General features: G+C 46.3%; 1 protein-coding gene across 1 annotated transcript in view; it reads left to right on the top strand.

Moving 5' to 3' along the window:
- The window catches only part of LOC144762633 (uncharacterized), a 676,873-nt gene that overhangs the window by 569,398 nt on the left and 80,988 nt on the right, over nucleotides 1-26,487 (top strand). Inside the window, exon 5 of the mRNA XM_078647868.1 lies at nucleotides 9,179-9,342. Coding sequence (XP_078503994.1) covers nucleotides 9,179-9,342 — 164 coding nt within the window. The remainder of the gene's footprint in view (nucleotides 1-9,178; nucleotides 9,343-26,487) is intronic.

Raw genomic sequence — 26,487 nt, 5'->3', positions numbered from 1 at the left:
GGCACAAGAATACAGGGGCAGCTGAGAAACTGAAGGCAAAAATGAGACACGGGGGCAGCAAGGGGTACAGAAGGAAAAACCGGGCAGAGACTCAGAGGCAGCGAGGGGTACAGAAGGAACAACCGGCAGAGACACGGGGGCAGCGAGGGGTAGAGAAGGAAAAACCAGGCTAAGAGACACGGGAACAGCGAGGGGAACAGAGGGAGGAAAACAGGCACGGACCACGAACAGGCAGGGGGGGAAGACAGAACAGCAGCAGTCACAGACACAACAATGAAATACAGTTGAGACTAGACACTTACATAAAATGTATATGAATTTCTGTTAGTGTGACTGGAGAATTAGTTCATGGGTGTTTATTTTAACGTGATGTGTCCATAATGTGCACAGATGGATCACACAGGGAACATGACACTTTACAGTTAAAAGACGTCTAATGTTTGTCATTAATTGCACATACCAAGGGGACATGTGGCTTTCATACTTCTTTGTGTTTGCAATTTAGAGGTCAGATTGTTTGTACATTCTAAGTACACCCACTTGTAGCATTTTTCAGTGCAATTACTATATTATCATGGATTTGAGTAGTTCCTAGTGGGTATACTGTTTATGTCTGGTAGTTTAGAGAAGATTTTTGCACACACCTGTATGGACACATTCCTATTTGTGATTGCTGTGACTTTGTGTGTAGTTGCCCACTGCCATGATGGCAGTTAGTACCAGATTGGTGGGTGTTACTAATATCTTGAGGTGTGTTTTTACACATCTTTTTGAGTACATTATATGCATTGCACATCATTGTAGTATTGCTTGTAAGTTTTTCTTAAACATCCTCGAGTCCAGTGCTAATGTGCAGCTACCATTCTGAGGCTGACAGGTTAAACAGTGACTTACCTTCTGGGCCGGTGACAACTGGGTTGATTTTCCTCTTGGTCCAGGAGCAGTATCAACGGCAGGACTTGTACAATCGGATTAATGACAGCAGGAAATGGAAAAATTAGTGAAAAAGTAAGTTTGGTCCTTATATCCCTCCCAATTCCCCAACTTCAGTTTGGTGGTTTAGCCTCCACAGTAACGATGGTGGGAATGCACATTGTGATTGGCTCAGTGGTAAAAGGGGCTGGAATCCTGCCACCAGCTGCTTTTGCCTATGGCGCCGTCGACGCGGGCTGTGATTCGTGGCAGTGACTGCGGTTTGTCAGCGGTCTTTCGTCTATGGGATCGTCAACATCTAAATCTGGAGGGTGGTTCGCTAAGTCGATGGACGGGAATTCCGGCGGTAAATCAATGGCAAGACCGTTCCCGCCAAGATATAAATCAGGCCCTTAGTTTATTATGCTTTGACGGGTCCTGTTCGACATTTTTTCTTGTGAATGTAACATTTAGCGTACTTATCACAGCCATATCATTCAGTTTGTCCTCCGGCCTTGGACTCTCATTGATACTTCTTTTAGTGTTATTAATAAGCTGCCTTAAATCTACTGGGGCATCCAATTTCCTCTTCAAAACATTTGTTTGGTCTATGATATCTTCCAAACCTAGCACTAGCTAGGGCAAGGGTTCGGATTTTTAATCATTGTGGTTCAGACAAGCTTTGCTATCCTGTGAAACCTGTGAGTGGTGACGAGTGGCAGGCCCTAAATCCACTGCAAATTCCAAAATTTGCATGTAAGTGCGACAGCATCTGTTTCTTAAGTATATGCTCAGTTTTGATGTGACTGACTAAGCCTGAACAGCCACAATCAGCCTAAAAGGCTGGTCTCTTCTGTGCTGGTGGGTTCCTGTAAGAGATGATGTGATCCACGGCGACAGGAGATCCGATGGGTAGCATAGTAGAAGAGCAATCGAGGAAGCTTCTTTGCCTCCCAATGTTTTAAAGTCCCCCGTTGGGGCCTGTGGATGATGTCACTATCTGTAGATGGGGCTTTGCGAGAACTGACTCGGATGAAGACGGGTAATTTCCCCTCTCGCTCTTCAAGATTGTTTGCGGCATGCTTGGAAATGTGCTCCTGCCTGTGGAGTAACTAAAGGAAATTCTTCGCTTCTTGCTAAGGTCACCATTTCATTCTGTACAGATATCCCCATTTCCTCAGCTCTGAGGAAATATCTATTTATTCATTTTATTTATATATTTTAAAGGTTTTATATAGCGCCGGCTAGACCTGAAGGTATCAGAGCGCTTTACATGAGTATCAGACCATAATTGCAGGTTACATTGTTACAAAGGTTACACAGGTATTAGAGCCTGGCAACATAATTAATCAATCATTTGTAAAGCACACTACTTATCCGCGAGGGTCTCAAGGCGTTTGGGGAGGCGCTACTGGTCGAGCAGCCAGGTCTTGAGTAGCTTCCTGAAGGTCAGCAGGTCTTGGGTCTGTCGTAGGCTCAGTGGGAGGGTGTTCCATGTCTTGGCGGCGAGGTGGGAGAAGGATCTCCACCGGTGGTTGTTCTTCGGATGCGCGGGACGGTGGTGAGTGAGAGGTCGGCGGAGCATAGCTGGCGGTTGGGGATGTAGAAGGAGAGCCGTCTGTTGAGGTAGGCTGGTCCGGTCTTGTGGAGTGCCTTGTGTACGTGGGTGAGGAGCTTGAAGGATATCCTCTTGTTGACGGGGAGCCAGTGCAGGTTTCTCAGGTGGGGGGTGATGTGGCAGTGGTGTGGCGAGGTACGTCGAGGATCAGTCGTGCCGAGGCGTTTTGGATGCGTTGTAGTCGTTTGATGAGCTTGGTTGGGGCTCCCGCGTAGAGGGCATTTCCGTAGTCACGTCTGCTGCTGACGAGGGCTTGGGTGACTGTCTTTCTCGTGTCTGTCGGGATCCATCTGTAGATCTTGCGGAGCATGCAGAGGGTGTTGAAGCCGGAGGAGGAGACGTCATTGACTTGCTTGGTCATTGAGAGCGTTGAGTCGAGGATGATTCCCAGGTTGCGTGCGTGGCCGGTGGGTGTCGGAACTGCCCCCAGTGCCGTCGGCCACCAGGAGTCGTCACAGGCTGAAGGGTTGGAGCGGAGGATGAGGACCTCCGTCTTGTCCAAGTTCAGCTTCTGACGGCTGGTCTTCATCCAGTCGGCGACGGCCTTCATTCCTTCGTGGAAGTTGGCTTTAGCGGTGATGGGGTCCTTGGTGAGGGAGAGGATCAGCTGACTGTCATTGGCATAGGAGATTATGTTGAGGTTGTGCTGACGGGCTACGTGTGAGCGGGGCCATGTAAATGTTGATCAGCGTTGGCTTGAGGGAGGATCCCTGGGGCACGCCGCAGATGATCTCGGAGACTTTGGAACAGAATGGGGGGGGGGGATGCTCTGGGTTCTGCCTGGGAGGAAGGAGGTGGTCCAATCCAGAACCTTGTCTCGGATCCCTGCGGCGTGGAGGCGTGCGCGTAGTGTGCTGGTGGCAGACGGTGTCGAAGGCGGCAGAGAGGTCTAGGAGGATGAGTGCTGCAGTCTCGCCGTTGTCCAGCAGGGTCCTGATGTCATCAGTGGCGCCAATGAGGGCAGTCTCGGTGCTGCGGTTGCTGCGGAACCCTGACTGGGAAGGGTCCAGGATTCTCTTTTCTTCGAGGTATCGGGTTAGCTGTCTGTTGACGGTTTTCTCGATGACCTTGGCCGGGAAGGGGAGCAGAGAGATGGGCCGGAAGTTCTTGGGTCTGCGTTAGATTTTTTGAGTAGGGCGTTGATCTCGGCGTGTTTCCAGATCTCTGGGAAGGTCGTGGTCGTGAGAGAGAGATTGATGACATTGCGCAGGTGGGGTGCGATGGTGCTGCTTGCTCTGTTGAAGACGTGGTGCGCGAATGGGTCTGACGGAGAGCCGGAATGGATTGTGCGCCTGGTCTTGATGGTGTCATTGATGCTCACGCTGGCCCAGGCTAGCAGGGGGTCGTGGTCGATGGTGTGTGGAGGGTCTGTTGGTTTGCTGTCTGTTGGGGCTATCTGGGTGTTGAAGCTGTCGTGGATGTCTGCTATCTTGCGGTGGAAGAAGGTGGCGAGGGAGTCGCACAGGGCTTGCGACGGCGGGATGTCAGTGTTGGAGCTGGGGTTGGAGAGTTCCTTCACGATGTTGAAGAGCTCCTTGCTATTGTATGCATTGTTGTCGAGGCGGTCTTTGAAGGAGGTCCTCTTAGCCGCCCTGTTGAGGTGGTGGTGGTTGCGGATAGCGTCCTTGTGTGCTGCGTGGCTGTCCTGAGTTTGTTCACTATGTGGGGTCTTTCTTGGCGGGTGGTTCGTCGGCTCTGAGGCTGGTGTAGCTGCAGTTCCTTGACTTGAAGCAGGTGTAGCTCCGTCCGGAGTTGAGAGCGTGCAGAGTGCTGGCGTCGTAGTGGCGACGGTCATCGTGGCGGGTGCGGGAGCCAGTGGTTCTGGCGCTGGGAGCTGTCCGGGGGCAGACGGGCTTGCCTTAGGCGTGCCTGTGGCACGCATCTGGCACGGCCGCACAGCGGCCAGCATATAAGGGGAGGTGGGAGGGAGGAGCAGCTGGGAGGAGGGGGCAGGAAATGAACAGTGGGCCGTCAGGGGGGGCGGGGCTGCAGGGGACGCAGCGGCGAGGGCGGTGAGGGACAACAAAGGTAACAGAAGGAAAAAGGGGCACAAAATCGAGGGAAAAACGAGTGGCACAGAAGGCAAAAGGGCACAAAAGACGAGTGGAAGAGAAGGCAAAAGGGGCACAGAAATGTGGGAAAAACAAGTGGCACAGAGGGCAGAAGGGCACAAAAAAACGAGTGGAATAGAGGGCAGAAGGGCACAAAAAACAAGTGGAACAGAAGGCAAAAGGGGCACAAAAACAAGAGAAAAACGAGTGGCACAGAGGGCAGAAGGGCACACAAAACGAGTGGAACAGAAGGTAAAAGGGGCACAAAAACGAGGGAAAAAACGAGCGGCACAGAAGGCAGACGGGCACAAAAAACGAGTGGAACAGAAGGCAAAAGGGGCACAAAAATGAGGGGAAAACAAGTGGCACAGAAGGCAAAAGGGCACAGAAATACCAGAAAAACAAGTGGCACAGAGGCAAAATACAGAACACAGAAATACAGGGGCAGCTAAGAACAGACGGCAGAACGGGCAGAGAGGCAAGGGGGCAGCGAGGGGAACAGAAGGGAAAATCGGGCGGAGACACGGGGCAGCGAGGGGTACAGAAGGGAAAACCGGACAGAGACACGGGGGCAGCGAGGGGAACAGAAGCGAAAACTGGGCAGAGACATGGGGCAGCGAGGGGTACAGAAGGAAAGACCGGGCAGAGAAAGCACAGAGACAGCGAGGGGAACAGAGGGAAGAAAAAGGGGCACAGACCACGTACAGGCAGCGGGGGAAGACAGACAACAGCAGTCACAGACACAACAATGAAAATACAGGCAATACAATAAAAGCAATAAAGCTGAGGATGAACAAACCTACCTACGGCCTACCACTGGCCACCAGGGATGAGGCGCAGGTGGTAGCCTGCAGGTGGTGGAGGGCCTCGAACTTCCTCAGCAGCGGCAGCTGGGGCAGGTACACACAGGCGGTGCTGTGCGGAGGGGGAGCGACCTACCTGGTACGGTCAAGGGTTGCTAGTGACAAGTAAGGTTGAGACAAACATAAAGGGCATATACATAAGGGAAAATGCAGTCAAGGGGAGAGATTCAGGGGAGGGGGTAAGCGCAGGGGAAGTAGTCAGAGAATGGAAGAGGGAAAGAGGAGGGGAGGGTGAGAGACACAGCTTGGAAAGAGTAGGGGGAGGGTGATGGGAACACAAAGTTCAGTAAGCTGTGATCCCAGGGGAAGTGGTATCATTTCCCCATCTCTGTTGCGAGAGGCTCCCTATACGCAGTGGACTCTTTCAGAGGGGTCTCTGAGACTCCAAGGCCTACACTGGATCCTTCCCCATAAAGGGGAGAGGGAGTGCTTTGGGAAGGGGTGCCATACCATACCTCAACTGTGAGTAGCTCCCTAGGCGCTGTGGACTCTCTCATCGGCTTTGGTGAGACTGCAGAGTATAAATATTGGATCTTTCCCCAACAAGGGGAGAAGGAGTGCTTAGTCAAAGGGCACAAAAGGGCACAAAAGTACAGGGGCTAGGCGGTGTAGGGGACAAGGGGAAATATTCAGGTGAGAGGGGATAGGAGCAAAGGAAGTAAGACAAAGAAAGAAAGAGTGCTAAATTGGAACAGATAGATAGATAGGAGACAAGGAAAAAGCAGTGTTACAGAAATACGATGAGAGGGGGTGGGCGAGACAGTGAGACAGGGAGAAAAACTGTGCCCAAAGTCCAGCTGGGTAGGTGACGGACAGGGGATAATCCAAGGCCGATTTCCTCAATAGCTTAACAGAGCAGCTCAACCAGGCGTCGGACATAGTGCTCGGACTCTGCTGTCAGGATGGAGATCAGGAGTACTCAAAGATTCAGATTTTGGGGGCGGGGGGAAACAAACCATGGTCCGAATGAATTCCAGACGCCATCTTGAGGTCAGGCACAGTCCTGGTAGGATTATGTAAGGAAGATTTCAGCTGGGGGGGGAAAAGTCACAACTGGCGGCCATGTTAGGGTCAGGCACCCATCAGCCGCGATCCTGTTGGATTGTGAACTAGTAACACTTACTTAGGGCTCTTGGAAGGCAAGACACTTGATAGGGGATCACACGTCAGGCTTCCTACCGAGAGCATCTCCACAGTGGAGCCACCATCTCACGTATCAGTGAACAGGTCAGTCCAGGCAGATCAGACTCATGCACATCCAAAGGAGATTGTTCAAATGTTTAAATGTCGCTGGCATACAATGTGGATTCTGCACACAACCACATGCATCCGCTTTATATTAGGGTACTGGCCATGCACCTGACTGTAATGGAAGCCGCCATTTTAGGTCCTGGCATTGGGGTCAGACAATTCATGTGGGAAGGATCTGTAGCCTAACCGTGAACAGAGCACAATGAAAGAGGTATAACTTTGTAATAGGTTATAGCCTGATCAAGGGTTACTCCTTCCCCGAGGATATGCTCCCCTCCACTGCGCTGTCTGTGTTAGTTGGTGCCTTTTTGGGTCTACTGGCCATCTGCTGCTTTTCAGAAATCCCTCTCCCAGCTGCTTCTCACTGTGTAATGACTGCAAAATTCTCTTCACCTATGATCTGTGTCGCAGGTTCCCATGTACGAACTCAGCGCCCCCGGGCCTTCTCCTCGATCTTCAGGCTCTCTCCATCTCTCGGGTCCGGATGGGTCCTCTACCTCAGGGGCTCACTTCATTTCTACACGTCCCTCGTCGCTCTGCTTGCCGACCGGGTCACCTCCCCTTGCAGCGGCCCACACTGCACCGGTTTGTCACCCCTCCTTCTTTTAACTCACTCGACCGGTCGTTGCTGCTTCTCTCTAGGATACAGGTAAAGAATTTGACACTGTTTAGGGAGATAAATTGTGCATCTCCTAGAAGCTGAATTGCAGTTGTGTTTGTGGCTATTCAACGTCACCTGAGACTGTCCACCAATGGAACAAAATACTCATAGGTTTTCGAAATAATAGTGTATTAACTGCTGCCAGAACCGAGTGCAAATATGGAAATTCAGAAAACGATGACAACTAGCAGCTGTAATACTAAAATATATAAAGTTGTCATATTTCAGCAGCTGCATCGCCAATGCCAAAAGCAGATTATTTTAGAAATTAAAATTTGATTGAGAAAAAGCATAATCGAAGAATAAGCCAAATAAAATACTCTGATTACTATCTGGAGACTAACCCCCAGATTCATCAATGTCCCGATTTGCGAGTCCTTAATAGCGATTGTTAAGGAATCGCTATTAAGGACTTGCAAATCGGGATTCATGTAGAAATCGCAAAATAAATTGCGATTCCTACAGCCTCCTTATTTGCGATTAGCAAATTGCTAATCGCAAATAAGGAATAACTCCCCATTCATTCCTATGGGCCTAAAGGACCTAGGAATGAATGGGGAGTCAATCCTTATTTGCGATGAGCAATTTGCTAATCGCAAATAAGGATGCGATTTCAAGGCTGCAGGGGTGTCCAAAGGACACCCTGTTGCACCCCTGAAATGACATTGGACGCTGGTGTTACGCACACACATGTCCCAAGGACATGTGTGTGTGTAACATACAACTTAGAAAAATGCACTTAAGTGCATTTTTCTAAGTTTCCGCTATTTACCACGAGGTTTGACTTTGGGTAAATAGCGGCCCAAAATTGCGAATTCGCTATTTTTAAATGTTTCATGAATTGCATTTAAGGAATCTCAAATAGAGATTCCTTAAATGCAATTCCTCGCACAATTGCGAATTCTATAATGGCGATTTTTGCATTTGGGATGATGAATCCCAAATGCAAAAAATGCGCTCGCAAAGGGCCAGATTCTCAGAATCTGGCCCTTTACGAGCCGATTTTCGTTTCATGAATCTGGCCGTAAGGGCCATAAGTATCATGCAAATTCGCAATCGCAAAGGCCGAAATTCGCAGAATTTCGGCCTTTGCGAATGAGAATTTGCTAAATGGAATGTATGAAGCAAAATCGCAAAATTTGCGATTCCTTATTTTGCAATTGCATTTAAGGAATCGCAAATTTTGCGATTCCTCAAATGCAATGTATGTAGCAATAAAAATTAGCAAAATGCCCTTAAGGAATCGCAAATTACCACCAACTTCTAGTTGGTGGTAAGTTGCGAATTCTTTGAAAAATGCACATTTTTGCATTTTTCAAAGTGCCATGTGACGCACATACATGCCCTTAGGGCATGTATGTGCGCCACATGTGCACCCATGCATATTTCAGTTGTGCAACAGGGTGTCCTTTGGACACTCCTGCACCCTTGAAATTATTCTCAATTTGTGATTAGCAAATTGCGAATCGCAAATTGAGAATAGCTTCCATTCATTCTTATGGGCCTCCTGGCCCATAGAAATGAATGGGAAAGTATTCCTTAATTGCGATTCGCAATTTGCTAATCGCAATTAAGGAATTCTAAGGAATCGCAAAAAAATGCGATTTTGTACATACATACCCATTTGCGATTCTCAAATAGCGATTTCTTAAAAATCGCTATTTGAGAATCGCAAATGGGTATCTTGATACATATGGCCCTAAAGGGCATGTTTCTAAAGTGAGCGAATGTGTAATTCCTAATTGTTATGCTTCTTATTTGTTTGCTAATGATTTCTATGCAGTGCATCTTGAGGTCACAAAGTATTTCCTACTCTCAACAGAGCCATCGATGCTCTTTCAGAAAGCAAGGATGCCATTCAAGAAACCCTGCAAGGAAAACGTTTAGTGTTGCCATTTGAAGGAGTTGCTGATTTTAGGAATGAAGTTATTTTCGCAAAATTGGCCGGAGAGGAATCAACAGCAAATAAACTGATTCTCGTCAAAGGTAAACATGCATTTATGGGTTTGGAGTTCCATCTGGAGGTGTTATTCACACTATGCTTTAGCTTAAGGAGAAGAATTGTAGGTGTTGGATAAAGTTTAAAAAAGGGAATGTTTATTCGAAAACAGAACATCTTTCAGTGCTCATGGAGCCGAAAAGCTTTTTAGCTCGCCTCTATGCTAGTATGAAATTGCACTGCACCCTTTAAGAAGTCTTCCTATTGGTTGTAACATTTCTAAATTAGATATGCCTTTTTGTGTTGGTGTATGATTGTGGCCACATTTCAAACTTCAAAATCACATACAATGTGACTTGAGGCCCCATCAAGAGTGGGGCAGAAAACTTCTGGGTACTGTGGATATTGAGGGCATCAGCAGTACTTAATCTGTGTAGGTGGTTGCATGAGGTTTTACTGCTACCAAGTGACTCCATGTCATATGTGAAGCCATCAGCCAGTATTAGTTTCATTGCTGCCGAGTGACTCCGTGTCATATGTGAAGCCATCAGCCAGTATTAGTTTCACTTCTGCCGACGACTCCGTGTCATATGTGAAGCCATCAGCCAGTATTAGTTTCACTGCTGCTGGGTGACTCCATGTCATCTGTGAAGCCGTCAGCCAGTATTAGTTTCACTGCTGCCGAGTGACTCTGTGTCCAGCCGCGGTGCGTCCATTGGGGCGTAGGGGCGTAGCCCCACTAGCCCACATGGACCCGCGCCGCGGCTGGATTAGAAGGCAATTGTTTTATTTAAAAAGAAATCGCCACCAGCAGAAATGTATTAATGCGCCGCCGAGCCGCTTGGAATACGGGCAGCGCAGGGGGGCGGGCACACACAGGGGGCGGGCACAGCTTGAGTCAGTGACACCAGCAGAGAAACAGTACCCCCCTAGTGCGCATGTGGAGCATGGGGCTGAAACTAGCCCAAGCATGCGCAGTCAGCTCCCCTCCCATAGTGAATGACCAGGGGGGTGCAGGTTTAGACGGGCAGCAGCCCCCAGCGTTAGGAAGGGCGAGAGGGCAAGCAGACAGTGTGCCCCCCTAGCCAATCCTGGCGCTGCATACAGCGCCAGGATTGGCCGGTCACCGCGCAGCAATCCATTATTGGATGCCGCGCGTGGGTGGTGCACTGCTGCTCAGCAGCACTGCATAATGGCCAATCACTGTGTTTGACTTGAATATAGTCATGCAGTGATTGGCCATTTCGCAGCGCTGCTCAGGTTGGTGACGTTGGAGGATCCAGTTCCAGTCGCCTCGTCGTGGTCGTGGACTCGTCGTGGTGTCTCCGGTCTCGTGTCTGTTTGCCCTGTGGTGCGCGACAGCCAGCCTTACCTGCCTGTGTCTGTGTTCCCCCTGTGCTGTGTGGCACTGGTTACCGTTTAAAACCAACGTGGGTTCATCAGAGACAGTGTCGCAGTTGACCCGTCGTCGTTGATGATAGTAGTGAGTAGTAGCAATTTAATTATAATATTAGTAAAGGCTGAGAAGGTGTTAAAAAAGCTCGCGTAGTACTTTTTGTACGTTACTTAACTCTTCTATATTCCTTGTGTATAAATAAAAAAGAATTCTTCTAAAATGTGCACACCTACGGCCACCTCTTAGTAAGCGTCCTTGACTGCTTCACCTAAATACTACTGGGGACTCACAGATCCTCTGCGTCTGCCACTCTACTGTTTTATACCCGACGTGGCTCTCCACTCTGCGGCGTGTGCAATTCAGTCCAGGGCACCAATGACTTAATGAATAGTGCTATCAGGGATTTTGTAGGAAGAAAATGCTACCACTGCAAGTTGGGTCCAGGGTCTAAGGTAAGGAACGGCAGAAGACAGCTGCCTCACCTGACCCTATGACGTTCAGGCTCGGTTTGCTTCTGTTCTCCAGTATGAGTATGTGTCTGCATGACCGGCTTTAAACCTCACCTGTGATTCTGGCTCCGCCCCCTGCCTAGCCTTTCACCTTCTCCTCCAGCCTCCTGAACTCTGACATTTGCTATTTATCTACTTTCCCGATTCAGTGGTCGTTGCCAAGGGATCTGGAAGCTGATAGGCCTAAATCACTTCCGCTTCTTGACTTGCCGGTGTATGTGTTTATTTAACCCAAGAAAGTGAAACCTCGATGCCTGACGGTACCGGCTGATGGACTGCATGGGTGGCGAACACCTGGCCCTGTTCCCAGGAGCAATGAAAATGAACACTGTGTGTATAAGCCCTGAGACACGTGCGTCTGAGGTGTTGATGCGAAGACAGCGGGTAACAGAGAGTCTCTAAGCAAGGGAGGCGCTTAGGAGAGTAGTGACGAAAATCATGACATGGTAAACAGTGTGACTGGCTGCCCTCGAGCCTGCAACTGGCCTTCATCTGGCACCTGAAAATGGGCTACCAGACCAGAGAGACCTTTGTCAGTGAACAGCCTCTGCAAGGGGCTTTTTTTTTCTTCTTCAAGGTCCAGGAAAGACCTAGGATTCTGATTTAAGGTCAGCTTTTGCCTTTCAGAAGAGAAACGTGTGACCCTGTGTGTGGCGAGAGGCTCAACCTTGACTTGAAGGACAAAGAGCAAGGCCCAGCAGTGTCATCTTACAGTCTTTGGGGCCCCTGGCAAGACATATTTTGGAGGGCCCGCCTCTTTATGGAACACATTTGAATTATATTACCCATTTCCTGAATAATCATGCCCTAGTTATGGCAAACAATACAAAATTATATTAATAGGGTCACACAACAATTGAAATATATCTTGCCTGGAACCCCAAAAATCCTCAAGATGACAATAGCTAGAGAGACTGCGTCAGGGGTAGAGAGGTAGGTACAGAGGAAGAGAGGTTTAGAGAGAGAGTTAAAGAATAGACAGAGGTCAAATAGAGTGAAAATTCACTTCCGCAGGTTGCCCACTTTTCCCTTACCTTCAAACATTTCAGATTTGGCCCAGCAGACTGAGCTTTTCATGAAGGTCACCTCGACCAAATGAGTCTCTCGAAGCCAAGTAGAACTTGCAGCTCAGTCAGGCATTTAAAACACATCATCTGTGACCAGAGGGTCTGTATTACAGAAAGTGTTAATTTCAGTTTTTTTTTTTAGCTTTTGCCTTTTCTACCCTGCTCTAATGGCATTCCAGTATGTCCTTCAGCAGGCGTGTCCCATCTATGCCAAGGATGACCTTCAAGATGTCTACATATAACGTGTTTACATAGTGAATCCAAGTGAAGCAGCATGCTAACAGATGTGCTGTGATGCAACAGAAAAAAATGCTGTAATAAAAAACAAAAACACTTTGTAAAAACCATTAGTCATTTGAAGGCCGCATGTCATTAAGTTCCCTTTTCATGGAAATGGTCGGTAGAGCATGTACTTGAAGGCCGCATGTTAAGTTCCCTTTTCCTGTAAATGGTCGGTAGAGCATGTACTTGTCACCACAAATATCCTGATTTCAATTTTGTGTTAAATGAGTGCAATTTTCATCAATGGTGATGCATACATATTCGGACTTACATTCTTCACGGAAACTTTGTTTTTTAAATCTATTCCTCCTTCAAGTGCAATTTTATTATACTTTTTAGGTCTGACCTATTATACAGCTTTAACTAGCTCGTTTAGAATATCCCAAAAACTTACAGTCGGTTCAGTGATCGCCCATTGCCTCAGTTGTTTGCTTTTATTGGCAGCCTTACTTCCTTGTTTCTCATTCAATGGTTTTACCTCCTCCTCCTCCTCTTCCTCTTAAGTGTGGCCCTTCCCTGGAACATAGCCTATTTACCATGCTATTGACTGGCTGACCAGTATTCTTCCACTGCTCACTTACTTTTCTTTTTCGCTACGCACTCCATGGGAGTGCATGTGTTTTCCAACTCTCTCTTTCGTGTGCTTGCCCCCTGCCAAATACCCATCCCTGTGCTCTGTGTTGCCATATCCCCTGTATGTTCTGTGTTGACTCTCCCTTCTATGCTGCGTTTCCCCTCCTTCTTTATCAATTCTCCCATCACTCCTATGTATTTATATGTTTGCTTCCCCTACCCACTCCTCCATTGCTCGACCACCCCTTACATCCATTTTAATATTTGTTTAAAAAAAATCTAGATATTTTGGAGGGTTTGATAGCCCCCTTTGGCTCCTGTGCTGCACTACTGGCAGAAATGCACTTTAGCGCAAATGGAAAAAAAAAAAATTCATTTACCCTAGCATCTAGTGCCCACCATATTGGATCAAAAAATGTTTTTAAAAAAACTGTGCCTGTATTATTCCGTAGGTGTAGCATGCAGTGTGCTGCAAGTTGGGTCCAGGGTCTAAGGTAAGGAACGGCAGAAGACAGCTGCCTCACCTGACCCTATGACGTTCAGGCTCGGTTTGCTTCTGTTCTCCAGTATGAGTATGTGTCTGCATGACCGGCTTTAAACCTCACCTGTGATTCTGGCTCCGCCCCCTGCCTAGCCTTTCACCTTCTCCTCCAGCCTCCTGAACTCTGACATTTGCTATTTATCTACTTTCCCGATTCAGTGGTCGTTGCCAAGGGATCTGGAAGCTGATAGGCCTAAATCACTTCCGCTTCTTGACTTGCCGGTGTATGTGTTTATTTAACCCAAGAAAGTGAAACCTCGATGCCTGACGGTACCGGCTGATGGACTGCATGGGTGGCGAACACCTGGCCCTGTTCCCAAGAGCAATGAAAATGAACACTGTGTGTATAAGCCCTGAGACACGTGCGTCTGAGGTGTTGATGCGAAGACAGCGGGTAACAGAGAGTCTCTAAGCAAGGGAGGCGCTTAGGAGAGTGGTGACGAAAATCATGACATGGTAAACAGTGTGACTGGCTGCCCTCGAGCCTGCAACTGGCCTTCATCTGGCACCTGAAAATGGGCTACCAGACCAGAGAGACCTTTGTCAGTGAACAGCCTCTGCAAGGGGCTTTTTTTTTCTTCTTCAAGGTCCAGGAAAGACCTAGGATTCTGATTTAAGGTCAGCTTTTGCCTTTCAGAAGAGAAACGTGTGACCCTGTGTGTGGCGAGAGGCTCAACCTTGACTTGAAGGACAAAGAGCAAGGCCCAGCAGTGTCATCTTACAGTCTTTGGGGCCCCTGGCAAGACATATTTTGGAGGGCCCGCCTCTTTATGGAACACATTTGAATTATATGACCCATTTCCTGAATAATCATGCCCTAGTTATGGCAAACAATACAAAATTATATTAATAGGGTCACACAACAATTGAAATATATCTTGCCTGGAACCCCAAAAATCCTCAAGATGACAATAGCTAGAGAGACTGCGTCAGGGGTAGAGAGGTAGGTACAGAGGAGGAGAGGTTTAGAGAGAGAGTTAAAGAATAGACAGAGGTCAAATAGAGTGAAAATTCACTTCCGCAGGTTGCCCACTTTTCCCTTACCTTCAAACATTTCAGATTTGGCCCAGCAGACTGAGCTTTTCATGAAGGTCACCTCGACCAAATGAGTCTCTCGAAGCCAAGTAGAACTTGCAGCTCAGTCAGGCATTTAAAACACATCATCTGTGACCAGAGTGTCTGTATTACAGAAAGTGTTAATTTCAGTTTTTTTTTTAGCTTTTGCCTTTTCTACCCTGCTCTAATGGCATTCCAGTATGTCCTTCAGCAGGCGTGTCCCATCTATGCCAAGGATGACCTTCAAGATGTCTACATATAACGTGTTTACATAGTGAATCCAAGTGAAGCAGCATGCTAACAGATGTGCTGTGATGCAACAGAAAAAAATGCTGTAATAAAAAACAAAAACACTTTGTAAAAACCATTAGACATTTGAAGGCCGCATGTCATTAAGTTCCCTTTTCATGGAAATGGTCGGTAGAGCATGTACTTGAAGGCCGCATGTTAAGTTCCCTTTTCCTGGAAATGGTCGGTAGAGCATGTACTTGTCACCACAAATATCCTGATTTCAATTTTGTGTTAAATGAGTGCAATTTTCATCAATGCTGATGCATACATATTCGGACTTACATTCTTCACGGAAACTTTGTTTTTTAAATCTATTCCTCCTTCAAGTGCAATTTTATTATACTTTTTAGGTCTGACCTATTATACAGCTTTAACTAGCTCGTTTAGAATATCCCAAAAACTTACAGTCGGTTCAGTGATCGCCCATTGCCTCAGTTGTTTGCTTTTATTGGCAGCCTTACTTCCTTGTTTCTCATTCAATGGTTTTACCTCCTCCTCCTCCTCTTCCTCTTAAGTGTGGCCCTTCCCTGGAACGTAGCCTATTTACCATGCTATTGACTGGCTGACCAGTATTCTTCCACTGCTCACTTACTTTTCTTTTTCGCTACGCACTCCATGGGAGTGCATGTGTTTTCCAACTCTCTCTTTCGTGTGCTTGCCCCCTGCCAAATACCCATCCCTGTGCTCTGTGTTGCCATATCCCCTGTATGTTCTGTGTTGACTCTCCCTTCTATGCTGCGTTTCCCCTCCTTCTTTATCAATTCTCCCATCACTCCTATGTATTTATATGTTTGCTTCCCCTACCCACTCCTCCAATGCTCGACCACCCCTTACATTCATTTTAATATTTGTTTAAAAAAAATCTAGATATTTTGGAGGGTTTGATAGCCCCTTTTGGCTCCTGTGCTGCACTACTGGCAGAAATGCACTTTAGCGCAAATGGAAAAAAAAAAATTCATTTACCCTAGCATCTAGCGCCCACCATATTGGATCAAAAAATGTTTTTAAAAAAACTGTGCCTGTATTATTCAGTAGGTGTAGCATGCAGTGTGCTGCAAGTTGGGTCCAGGGTATAAGGTAAGGAACGGCAGAAGACAGCTGCCTCACCTGACCCTATGACGTTCAGGCTCGGTTTGCTTCTGTTCTCCAGTATGAGTATGTGTCTGCATGACCGGCTTTAAACCTCACCTGTGATTCTGGCTCCGCCCCCTGCCTAGCCTTTCACCTTCTCCTCCAGCCTCCTGAACTCTGACATTTGCTATTTATCTACTTTCCCGATTCAGTGGTCGTTGCCAAGGGATCTGGAAGCTGATAGGCCTAAATCACTTCCGCTTCTTGACTTGCCGGTGTATGTGTTTATTTAACCCAAGAAAGTGAAACCTCGATGCCTGACGGTACCGGCTGATGGACTGCATGGGTGGCGAACACCTGGCCCTGTTCCCAGGAGCAATGAAAATGAACACTGTGTGTATAAGCCCTGAGACACGTGCGTTTGAGGTGTTGATGCGAAGACAGCGGGTAACAGAGAGTCTCTAAGCAAGGGAGGCGCTTAGGAGAGTAGTGACGAAAATCATGACATGGTAAACAGTGTGACTGGCTGCCCTCGAGCCTGCAACTGGCCTTCATCTGGCACCTGAAAATGGGCTACCAGACCAGAGAGACCTTTGTCAGTGAACAGCCTCTGCAAGGGGCTTTTTTTTTCTTCTTCAAGGTCCAGGAAAGACCTAGGATTCTGATTTAAGGTCAGCTTTTGCCTTTCAGAAGAGAAACGTGTGACCCTGTGTGTGGCGAGAGGCTCAACCTTGACTTGAAGGACAAAGAGCAAGGCCCAGCAGTGTCATCTTACAGTCTTTGGGGCCCCTGGCAAGACATATTTTGGAGGGCCCGCCTCTTTATGGAACACATTTGAATTATATGACCCATTTCCTGAATAATCATGCCCTAGTTATGGCAAACAATACAAAATTATATTAATAGGGTCACACAACAATTGAAATATATCTTGCCTGGAACCCCAAAAATCCTCAAGATGACAATAGCTAGAGAGACTGCGTCAGGGGTAGAGAGGTAGGTACAGAGGAAGAGAGGTTTAGAGAGAGAGTTAAAGAATAGACAAAGGTCAAATAGAGTGAAAATTCACTTCCGCAGGTTGCCCACTTTTCCCTCACCTTCAAACATTTCAGATTTGGCCCAGCAGACTGAGCTTTTCATGAAGGTCACCTCGACCAAATGAGTCTCTCGAAGCCAAGTAGAACTTGCAGCTCAGTCAGGCATTTAAAACACATCATCTGTGACCAGAGGGTCTGTATTACAGAAAGTGTTAATTTCAGTTTTGTTTTTTAGCTTTTACCTTTTCTACCCTGCTCCAATGGCATTCCAGTATGTCCTTCAGCAGGCGTGTCCCATCTATGCCAAGGATGACCTTCAAGATGTCTACATATAACGTGTTTACATAGTGAATCCAAGTGAAGCAGCATGCTAACAGATGTGCTGTGATGCAACAGAAAAAAATGCTGTAATAAAAAACAAAAACACTTTGTAAAAACCATTAGACATTTGAAGGCCGCATGTCATTAAGTTCCCTTTTCATGGAAATGGTCGGTAGAGCATGTACTTGAAGGCCGCATGTTAAGTTCCCTTTTCCTGGAACTGGTCGGTAGAGCATGTACTTGTCACCACAAATATCCTGATTTCAATTTTGTGTTAAATGAGTGCAATTTTCATCAATGCTGATGCATACATATTCGGACTTACATTCTTCACGGAAACTTTGTTTTTTAAATCTATTCCTCCTTCAAGTGCAATTTTATTATACTTTTTAGGTCTGACCTATTATACAGCTTTAACTAGCTCGTTTAGAATATCCCAAAAACTTACAGTCGGTTCAGTGATCGCCCATTGCCTCAGTTGTTTGCTTTTATTGGCAGCCTTACTTCCTTGTTTCTCATTCAATGGTTTTTACCTCCTCCTCCTCCTCTTCCTCTTAAGTGTGGCCCTTCCCTGGAACATAGCCTATTTACCATGCTATTGACTGGCTGACCAGTATTCTTCCACTGCTCACTTACTTTTCTTTTTCGCTACGCACTCCATGGGAGTGCATGTGTTTTCCAACTCTCTCTTTCGTGTGCTTGCCCCCTGCCAAATACCCATCCCTGTGCTCTGTGTTGCCATATCCCCTGTATGTTCTGTGTTGACTCTCCCTTCTATGCTGCGTTTCCCCTCCTTCTTTATCAATTCTCCCATCACTCCTATGTATTTATATGTTTGCTTCCCCTACCCACTCCTCCATTGCTCGACCACCCCTTACATTCATTTTAATATTTGTTTAAAAAAAATCTAGATATTTTGGAGGGTTTGATAGCCCCCTTTGGCTCCTGTGCTGCACTACTGGCAGAAATGCACTTTAGCGCAAATGGAAAAAAAAAAATTCATTTACCCTAGCATCTAGCGCCCACCATATTGGATCAAAAAATGTTTTAAAAAAAACTGTGCCTGTATTATTCAGTAGGTGTAGCATGCAGTGTGCTGCAAGTTGGGTCCAGGGTCTAAGGTAAGGAACGGCAGAAGACAGCTGCCTCACCTGACCCTATGACGTTCAGGCTCGGTTTGCTTCTGTTCTCCAGTATGAGTATGTGTCTGCATGACCGGCTTTAAACCTCACCTGTGATTCTGGCTCCGCCCCCTGCCTAGCCTTTCACCTTCTCCTCCAGCCTCCTGAACTCTGACATTTGCTATTTATCTACTTTCCCGATTCAGTAGTCGTTGCCAAGGGATCTGGAAGCTGATAGGCCTAAATCACTTCCGCTTCTTGACTTGCCGGTGTATGTGTTTATTTAACCCAAGAAAGTGAAACCTCGATGCCTGACGGTACCGGCTGATGGACTGCATGGGTGGCGAACACCTGGCCCTGTTCCCAGGAGCAATGAAAATGAACACTGTGTGTATAAGCCCTGAGACACGTGCGTCTGAGGTGTTGATGCGAAGACAGCGGGTAACAGAGAGTCTCTAAGCAAGGGAGGCGCTTAGGAGAGTAGTGACGAAAATCATGACATGGTAAACAGTGTGACTGGCTGCCCTCGAGCCTGCAACTGGCCTTCATCTGGCACCTGAAAATGGGCTACCAGACCAGAGAGACCTTTGTCAGTGAACAGCCTCTGCAAGGGGCTTTTTTTTTCTTCTTCAAGGTCCAGGAAAGACCTAGGATTCTGATTTAAGGTCAGCTTTTGCCTTTCAGAAGAGAAACGTGTGACCCTGTGTGTGGCGAGAGGCTCAACCTTGACTTGAAGGACAAAGAGCAAGGCCCAGCAGTGTCATCTTACAGTCTTTGGGGCCCCTGGCAAGACATATTTTGGAGGGCCCGCCTCTTTATGGAACACATTTGAATTATATTACCCATTTCCTGAATAATCATGCCCTAGTTATGGCAAACAATACAAAATTATATTAATAGGGTCACACAACAATTGAAATATATCTTGCCTGGAACCCCAAAAATCCTCAAGATGACAATAGCTAGAGAGACTGCGTCAGGGGTAGAGAGGTAGGTACAAAGGAAGAGAGGTTTAGAGAGAGAGTTAAAGAATAGACAGAGGTCAAATAGAGTGAAAATTCACTTCCGCAGGTTGCCCACTTTTCCCTTACCTTCAAACATTTCAGATTTGGCCCAGCAGACTGAGCTTTTCATGAAGGTCACCTCGACCAAATGAGTCTCTCGAAGCCAAGTAGAACTTGCAGCTCAGTCAGGCATTTAAAACACATCATCTGTGACCAGAGGGTCTGTATTACAGAAAGTGTTAATTTCAGTTTTTTTTTTAGCTTTTGCCTTTTCTACCCTGCTCTAATGGCATTCCAGTATGTCCTTCAGCAGGCGTATCCCATCTATGCCAAGGATGACCTTCAAGATGTCTACATATAACGTGTTTACATAGTGAATCCAAGTGAAGCAGCATGCTAACAGATGTGCTGTGATGCAACAGAAAAAAATGCTGTAATAAAAAACAAAAACACTTTGTAAAAACCATTAGACATTTGAAGGCCGCATGTCATTAAGTTCCCTTTTCATGGAAATGGTCGGTAGAGCATGTACTTGAAGGCCGCATGTTAAGTTCCCTTTTCCTGGAAATGGTCGGTAGAGCATGTACTTGTCACCACAAATATCCTGATTTCAATTTTGTGTTAAATGAGTGCAATTTTCATCAATGCTGATGCATACATATTCGGACTTACATTCTTCACGGAAACTTTGTTTTTTAAATCTATTCCTCCTTCAAGTGCAATTTTATTATACTTTTTAGGTCTGACCTATTATACAGCTTTAACTAGCTCGTTTAGAATATCCCAAAAACTTACAGTCGGTTCAGTGATCGCCCATTGCCTCAGTTGTTTGCTTTTATTGGCAGCCTTACTTCCTTGTTTCTCATTCAATGGTTTTACCTCCTCCTCCTCCTCTTCCTCTTAAGTGTGGCCCTTCCCTGGAACATAGCCTATTTACCATGCTATTGACTGGCTGACCAGTATTCTTCCACTGCTCACTTACTTTTCTTTTTCGCTACGCACTCCATGGGAGTGCATGTGTTTTCCAACTCTCTCTTTCGTGTGCTTGCCCCCTGCCAAATACCCATCCCTGTGCTCTGTGTTGCCATATCCCCTGTATGTTCTGTGTTGACTCTCCCTTCTATGCTGCGTTTCCCCTCCTTCTTTATCAATTCTCCCATCACTCCTATGTATTTATATGTTTGCTTCCCCTACCCACTCCTCCATTGCTCGACCACCCCTTACATTCATTTTAATATTTGTTTAAAAAAAATCTAGATATTTTGGAGGGTTTGATAGCCTCTTTGGCTCCTGTGCTGCACTACTGGCAGAAATGCACTTTAGCGCAAATGGAAAAAAAAAATTCATTTACCCTAGCATCTAGCGCCCACCATATTGGATCAAAAAATGTTTTTAAAAAAACTGTGCCTGTATTATTCAGTAGGTGTAGCATGCAGTGTACTGCAAGTTGGGTCCAGGGTCTAAGGTAAGGAACGGCAGAAGACAGCTGCCTCACCTGACCCTATGACGTTCAGGCTCGGTTTGCTTCTGTTCTCCAGTATGAGTATGTGTCTGCATGACCGGCTTTAAACCTCACCTGTGATTCTGGCTCCGCCCCCTGCCTAGCCTTTCACCTTCTCCTCCAGCCTCCTGAACTCTGACATTTGCTATTTATCTACTTTCCCGATTCAGTGGTCGTTGCCAAGGGATCTGGAAGCTGATAGGCCTAAATCACTTCCGCTTCTTGACTTGCCGGTGTATGTGTTTATTTAACCCAAGAAAGTGAAACCTCGATGCCTGACGGTACCGGCTGATGGACTGCATGGGTGGCGAACACCTGGCCCTGTTCCCAGGAGCAATGAAAATGAACACTGTGTGTATAAGCCCTGAGACACGTGCGTCTGAGGTGTTGATGCGAAGACAGCGGGTAACAGAGAGTCTCTAAGCAAGGGAGGCGCTTAGGAGAGTAGTGACGAAAATCATGACATGGTAAACAGTGTGACTGGCTGCCCTCGAGCCTGCAACTGGCCTTCATCTGGCACCTGAAAATGGGCTACCAGACCAGAGAGACCTTTGTCAGTGAACAGCCTCTGCAAGGGGCTTTTTTTTTTCTTCTTCAAGGTCCAGGAAAGACCTAGGATTCTGATTTAAGGTCAGCTTTTGCCTTTCAGAAGAGAAACGTGTGACCCTGTGTGTGGCGAGAGGCTCAACCTTGACTTGAAGGACAAAGAGCAAGGCCCAGCAGTGTCATCTTACAGTCTTTGGGGCCCCTGGCAAGACATATTTTGGAGGGCCCGCCTCTTTATGGAACACATTTGAATTATATGACCCATTTCCTGAATAATCATGCCCTAGTTATGGCAAACAATACAAAATTATATTAATAGGGTCACACAACAATTGAAATATATCTTTCCTGGAACCCCAAAAATCCTCAAGATGACAATAGCTAGAGAGACTGCGTCAGGGGTAGAGAGGTAGGTACAGAGGAAGAGAGGTTTAGAGAGAGAGTTAAAGAATAGACAAAGGTCAAATAGAGTGAAAATTCACTTCCGCAGGTTGCCCACTTTTCCCTTACCTTCAAACATTTCAGATTTGGCCCAGCAGACTGAGCTTTTCATGAAGGTCACCTCGACCAAATGAGTCTCTCGAAGGCAAGTAGAACTTGCAGCTCAGTCAGGCATTTAAAACACATCATCTGTGACCAGAGGGTCTGTATTACAGAAAGTGTTAATTTCAGGTTTTTTTTTAGCTTTTGCCTTTTCTACCCTGCTCTAATGGCATTCCAGTATGTCCTTCAGCAGGCGTGTCCCATCTATGCCAAGGATGACCTTCAAGATGTCTACATATAACGTGTTTACATAGTGAATCCAAGTGAAGCAGCATGCTAACAGATGTGCTGTGATGCAACAGAAAAAAATGCTGTAATAAAAAACAAAAACACTTTGTAAAAACTATTAGACATTTGAAGGCCGCATGTCATTAAGTTCCCTTTTCATGGAAATGGTCGGTAGAGCATGTACTTGAAGGCCGCATGTTAAGTTCCCTTTTCCTGGAAATGGTCGGTAGAGCATGTACTTGTCACCACAAATATCCTGATTTCAATTTTGTGTTAAATGAGTGCAATTTTCATCAATGCTGATGCATACATATTCGGACTTACATTCTTCACGGAAACATTGTTTTTTAAATCTATTCCTCCTTCAAGTGCAATTTATTATACTTTTTAGGTCTGACCTATTATACAGCTTTAACTAGCTCGTTTAGAATATCCCAAAAACTTACAGTCGGTTCAGTGATCGCCCATTGCCTCAGTTGTTTGCTTTTATTGGCAGCCTTACTTCCTTGTTTCTCATTCAATGGTTTTACCTCCTCCTCCTCCTCTTCCTCTTAAGTGTGGCCCTTCCCTGGAACATAGCCTATTTACCATGCTATTGACTGGCTGACCAGTATTCTTCCACTGCTCACTTACTTTTCTTTTTCGCTACGCACTCCATGGGAGGGCATGTGTTTTCCAACTCTCTCTTTCGTGTGCTTGCCCCCTGCCAAATACCCATCCCTGTGCTCTGTGTTGCCATATCCCCTGTATGTTCTGTGTTGACTCTCCCTTCTATGCTGCGTTTCCCCTCCTTCTTTATCAATTCTCCCATCACTCCTATGTATTTATATGTTTGCTTCCCCTACCCACTCCTCCATTGCTCGACCACCCCTTACATTCATTTTAATATTTGTTAAAAAAAAATCTAGATATTTTGGAGGGTTTGATAGCCCCCTTTGGCTCCTGTGCTGCACTACTGGCAGAAATGCACTTTAGCGCAAATGGAAAAAAAAAATTCATTTACCCTAGCATCTAGCGCCCACCATATTGGATCAAAAAATGTTTTAAAAAAAACTGTGCCTGTATTATTCAGTAGGTGTAGCATGCAGTGTGCTGCAAGTTGGGTCCAGGGTCTAAGGTAAGGAACGGCAGAAGACAGCTGCCTCACCTGACCCTATGACGTTCAGGCTCGGTTTGCTTCTGTTCTCCAGTATGAGTATGTGTCTGCATGACCGGCTTTAAACCTCACCTGTGATTCTGGCTCCGCCCCCTGCCTAGCCTTTCACCTTCTCCTCCAGCCTCCTGAACTCTGACATTTGCTATTTATCTACTTTCCCGATTCAGTGGTCGTTGCCAAGGGATCTGGAAGCTGATAGGCCTAAATCACTTCCGCTTCTTGACTTGCCGGTGTATGTGTTTATTTAACCCAAGAAAGTGAAACCTCGATGCCTGACGGTACCGGCTGATGGACTGCATGGGTGGCGAACACCTGGCCCTGTTCCCAGGAGCAATGAAAATGAACACTGTGTGTATAAGCCCTGAGACACGTGCGTCTGAGGTGGTGATGCGAAGACAGCGGGTAACAGAGAGTCTCTAAGCAAGGGAGGCGCTTAGGAGAGTAGTGACGAAAATCATGACATGTAAACAGTGTGATTGGCTGCCCTCGAGCCTGCAACTGGCCTTCATCTGGCACCTGAAAATGGGCTACCAGACCAGAGAGACCTTTGTCAGTGAACAGCCTCTGCAAGGGGCTTTTTTTTTCTTCTTCAAGGTCCAGGAAAGACCTAGGATTCTGATTTAAGGTCAGCTTTTGCCTTTCAGAAGAGAAACGTGTGACCCTGTGTGTGGCGAGAGGCTCAACCTTGACTTGAAGGACAAAGAGCAAGGCCCAGCAGTGTCATCTTACAGTCTTTGGGGCCCCTGGCAAGACATATTTTGGAGGGCCCGCCTCTTTATGGAACACATTTGAATTATATTACCCATTTCCTGAATAATCATGCCCTAGTTATGGCAAACAATACAAAATTATATTAATAGGGTCACACAACAATTGAAATATATCTTGCCTGGAACCCCAAAAATCCTCAAGATGACAATAGCTAGAGAGACTGCGTCAGGGGTAGAGAGGTAGGTACAGAGGAAGAGAGGTTTAGAGAGAGAGTTAAAGAATAGACAGAGGTCAAATAGAGTGAAAATTCACTTCCGCAGGTTGCCCACTTTTCCCTTACCTTCAAACATTTCAGATTTGGCCCAGCAGACTGAGCTTTTCATGAAGGTCACCTCGACCAAATGAGTCTCTCGAAGCCAAGTAGAACTTGCAGCTCAGTCAGGCATTTAAAACACATCATCTGTGACCAGAGGGTCTGTATTACAGAAAGTGTTAATTTCAGTTTTTTTTTTAGCTTTTGCCTTTTCTACCCTGCTCTAATGGCATTCCAGTATGTCCTTCAGCAGGCGTGTCCCATCTATGCCAAGGATGACCTTCAAGATGTCTACATATAACGTGTTTACATAGTGAATCCAAGTGAAGCAGCATGCTAACAGATGTGCTGTGATGCAACAGAAAAAAATGCTGTAATAAAAAACAAAAACACTTTGTAAAAACCATTAGTCATTTGAAGGCCGCATGTCATTAAGTTCCCTTTTCATGGAAATGGTCGGTAGAGCATGTACTTGAAGGCCGCATGTTAAGTTCCCTTTTCCTGGAAATGGTCGGTAGAGCATGTACTTGTCACCACAAATATCCTGATTTCAATTTTGTGTTAAATGAGTGCAATTTTCATCAATGCTGATGCATACATATTCGGACTTACATTCTTCACGGAAACTTTGTTTTTTAAATCTATTCCTCCTTCAAGTGCAATTTTATTATACTTTTTAGGTCTGACCTATTATACAGCTTTAACAAGCTCGTTTAGAATATCCCAAAAACTTACAGTCGGTTCAGTGATCGCCCATTGCCTCAGTTGTTTGCTTTTATTGGCAGCCTTACTTCCTTGTTTCTCATTCAATGGTTTTACCTCCTCCTCCTCCTCTTCCTCTTAAGTGTGGCCCTTCCCTGGAACATAGCCTATTTACCATGCTATTGACTGGCTGACCAGTATTCTTCCACTGCTCACTTACTTTTCTTTTTCGCTACGCACTCCATGGGAGTGCATGTGTTTTCCAACTCTCTCTTTCGTGTGCTTGCCCCCTGCCAAATACCCATCCCTGTGCTCTGTGTTGCCATATCCCCTGTATGTTCTGTGTTGACTCTCCCTTCTATGCTGCGTTTCCCCTCCTTCTTTATCAATTCTCCCATCACTCCTATGTATTTATATGTTTGCTTCCCCTACCCACTCCTCCATTGCTCGACCACCCCTTACATTCATTTTAATATTTGTTTTAAAAAAATCTAGATATTTTGGAGGGTTTGATAGCCCCCTTTGGCTCCTGTGCTGCACTACTGGCAGAAATGCACTTTAGCGCAAATGGAAAAAAAAAATTCATTTACCCTAGCATCTAGCGCCCACCATATTGGATCAAAAAATGTTTTTTAAAAAACTGTGCCTGTATTATTCAGTAGGTGTAGCATGCAGTGTGCTGCAAGTTGGGTCCAGGGTCTAAGGTAAGGAACGGCAGAAGACAGCTGCCTCACCTGACCCTATGACGTTCAGGCTCGGTTTGCTTCTGTTCTCCAGTATGAGTATGTGTCTGCATGACCGGCTTTAAACCTCACCTGTGATTCTGGCTCCGCCCCCTGCCTAGCCTTTCACCTTCTCCTCCAGCCTCCTGAACTCTGACATTTGCTATTTATCTACTTTCCCGATTCAGTGGTCGTTGCCAAGGGATCTGGAAGCTGATAGGCCTAAATCACTTCCGCTTCTTGACTTGCCGGTGTATGTGTTTATTTAACCCAAGAAAGTGAAACCTCGATGCCTGACGGTACCGGCTGATGGACTGCATGGGTGGCGAACACCTGGCCCTGTTCCCAGGAGCAATGAAAATGAACACTGTGTGTATAAGCCCTGAGACATGTGCGTCTGAGGTGTTGATGCGAAGACAGCGGGTAACAGAGAGTCTCTAAGCAAGGGAGGCGCTTAGGAGAGTAGTGACGAAAATCATGACATGGTAAACAGTGTGACTG

This window comes from Lissotriton helveticus, chromosome 6, assembly GCF_964261635.1.
Source record: "Lissotriton helveticus chromosome 6, aLisHel1.1, whole genome shotgun sequence".
Classification (NCBI taxonomy): domain Eukaryota; kingdom Metazoa; phylum Chordata; class Amphibia; order Caudata; family Salamandridae; genus Lissotriton; species Lissotriton helveticus.
This window is presented reverse-complemented; position numbering and strand designations above follow the sequence as displayed.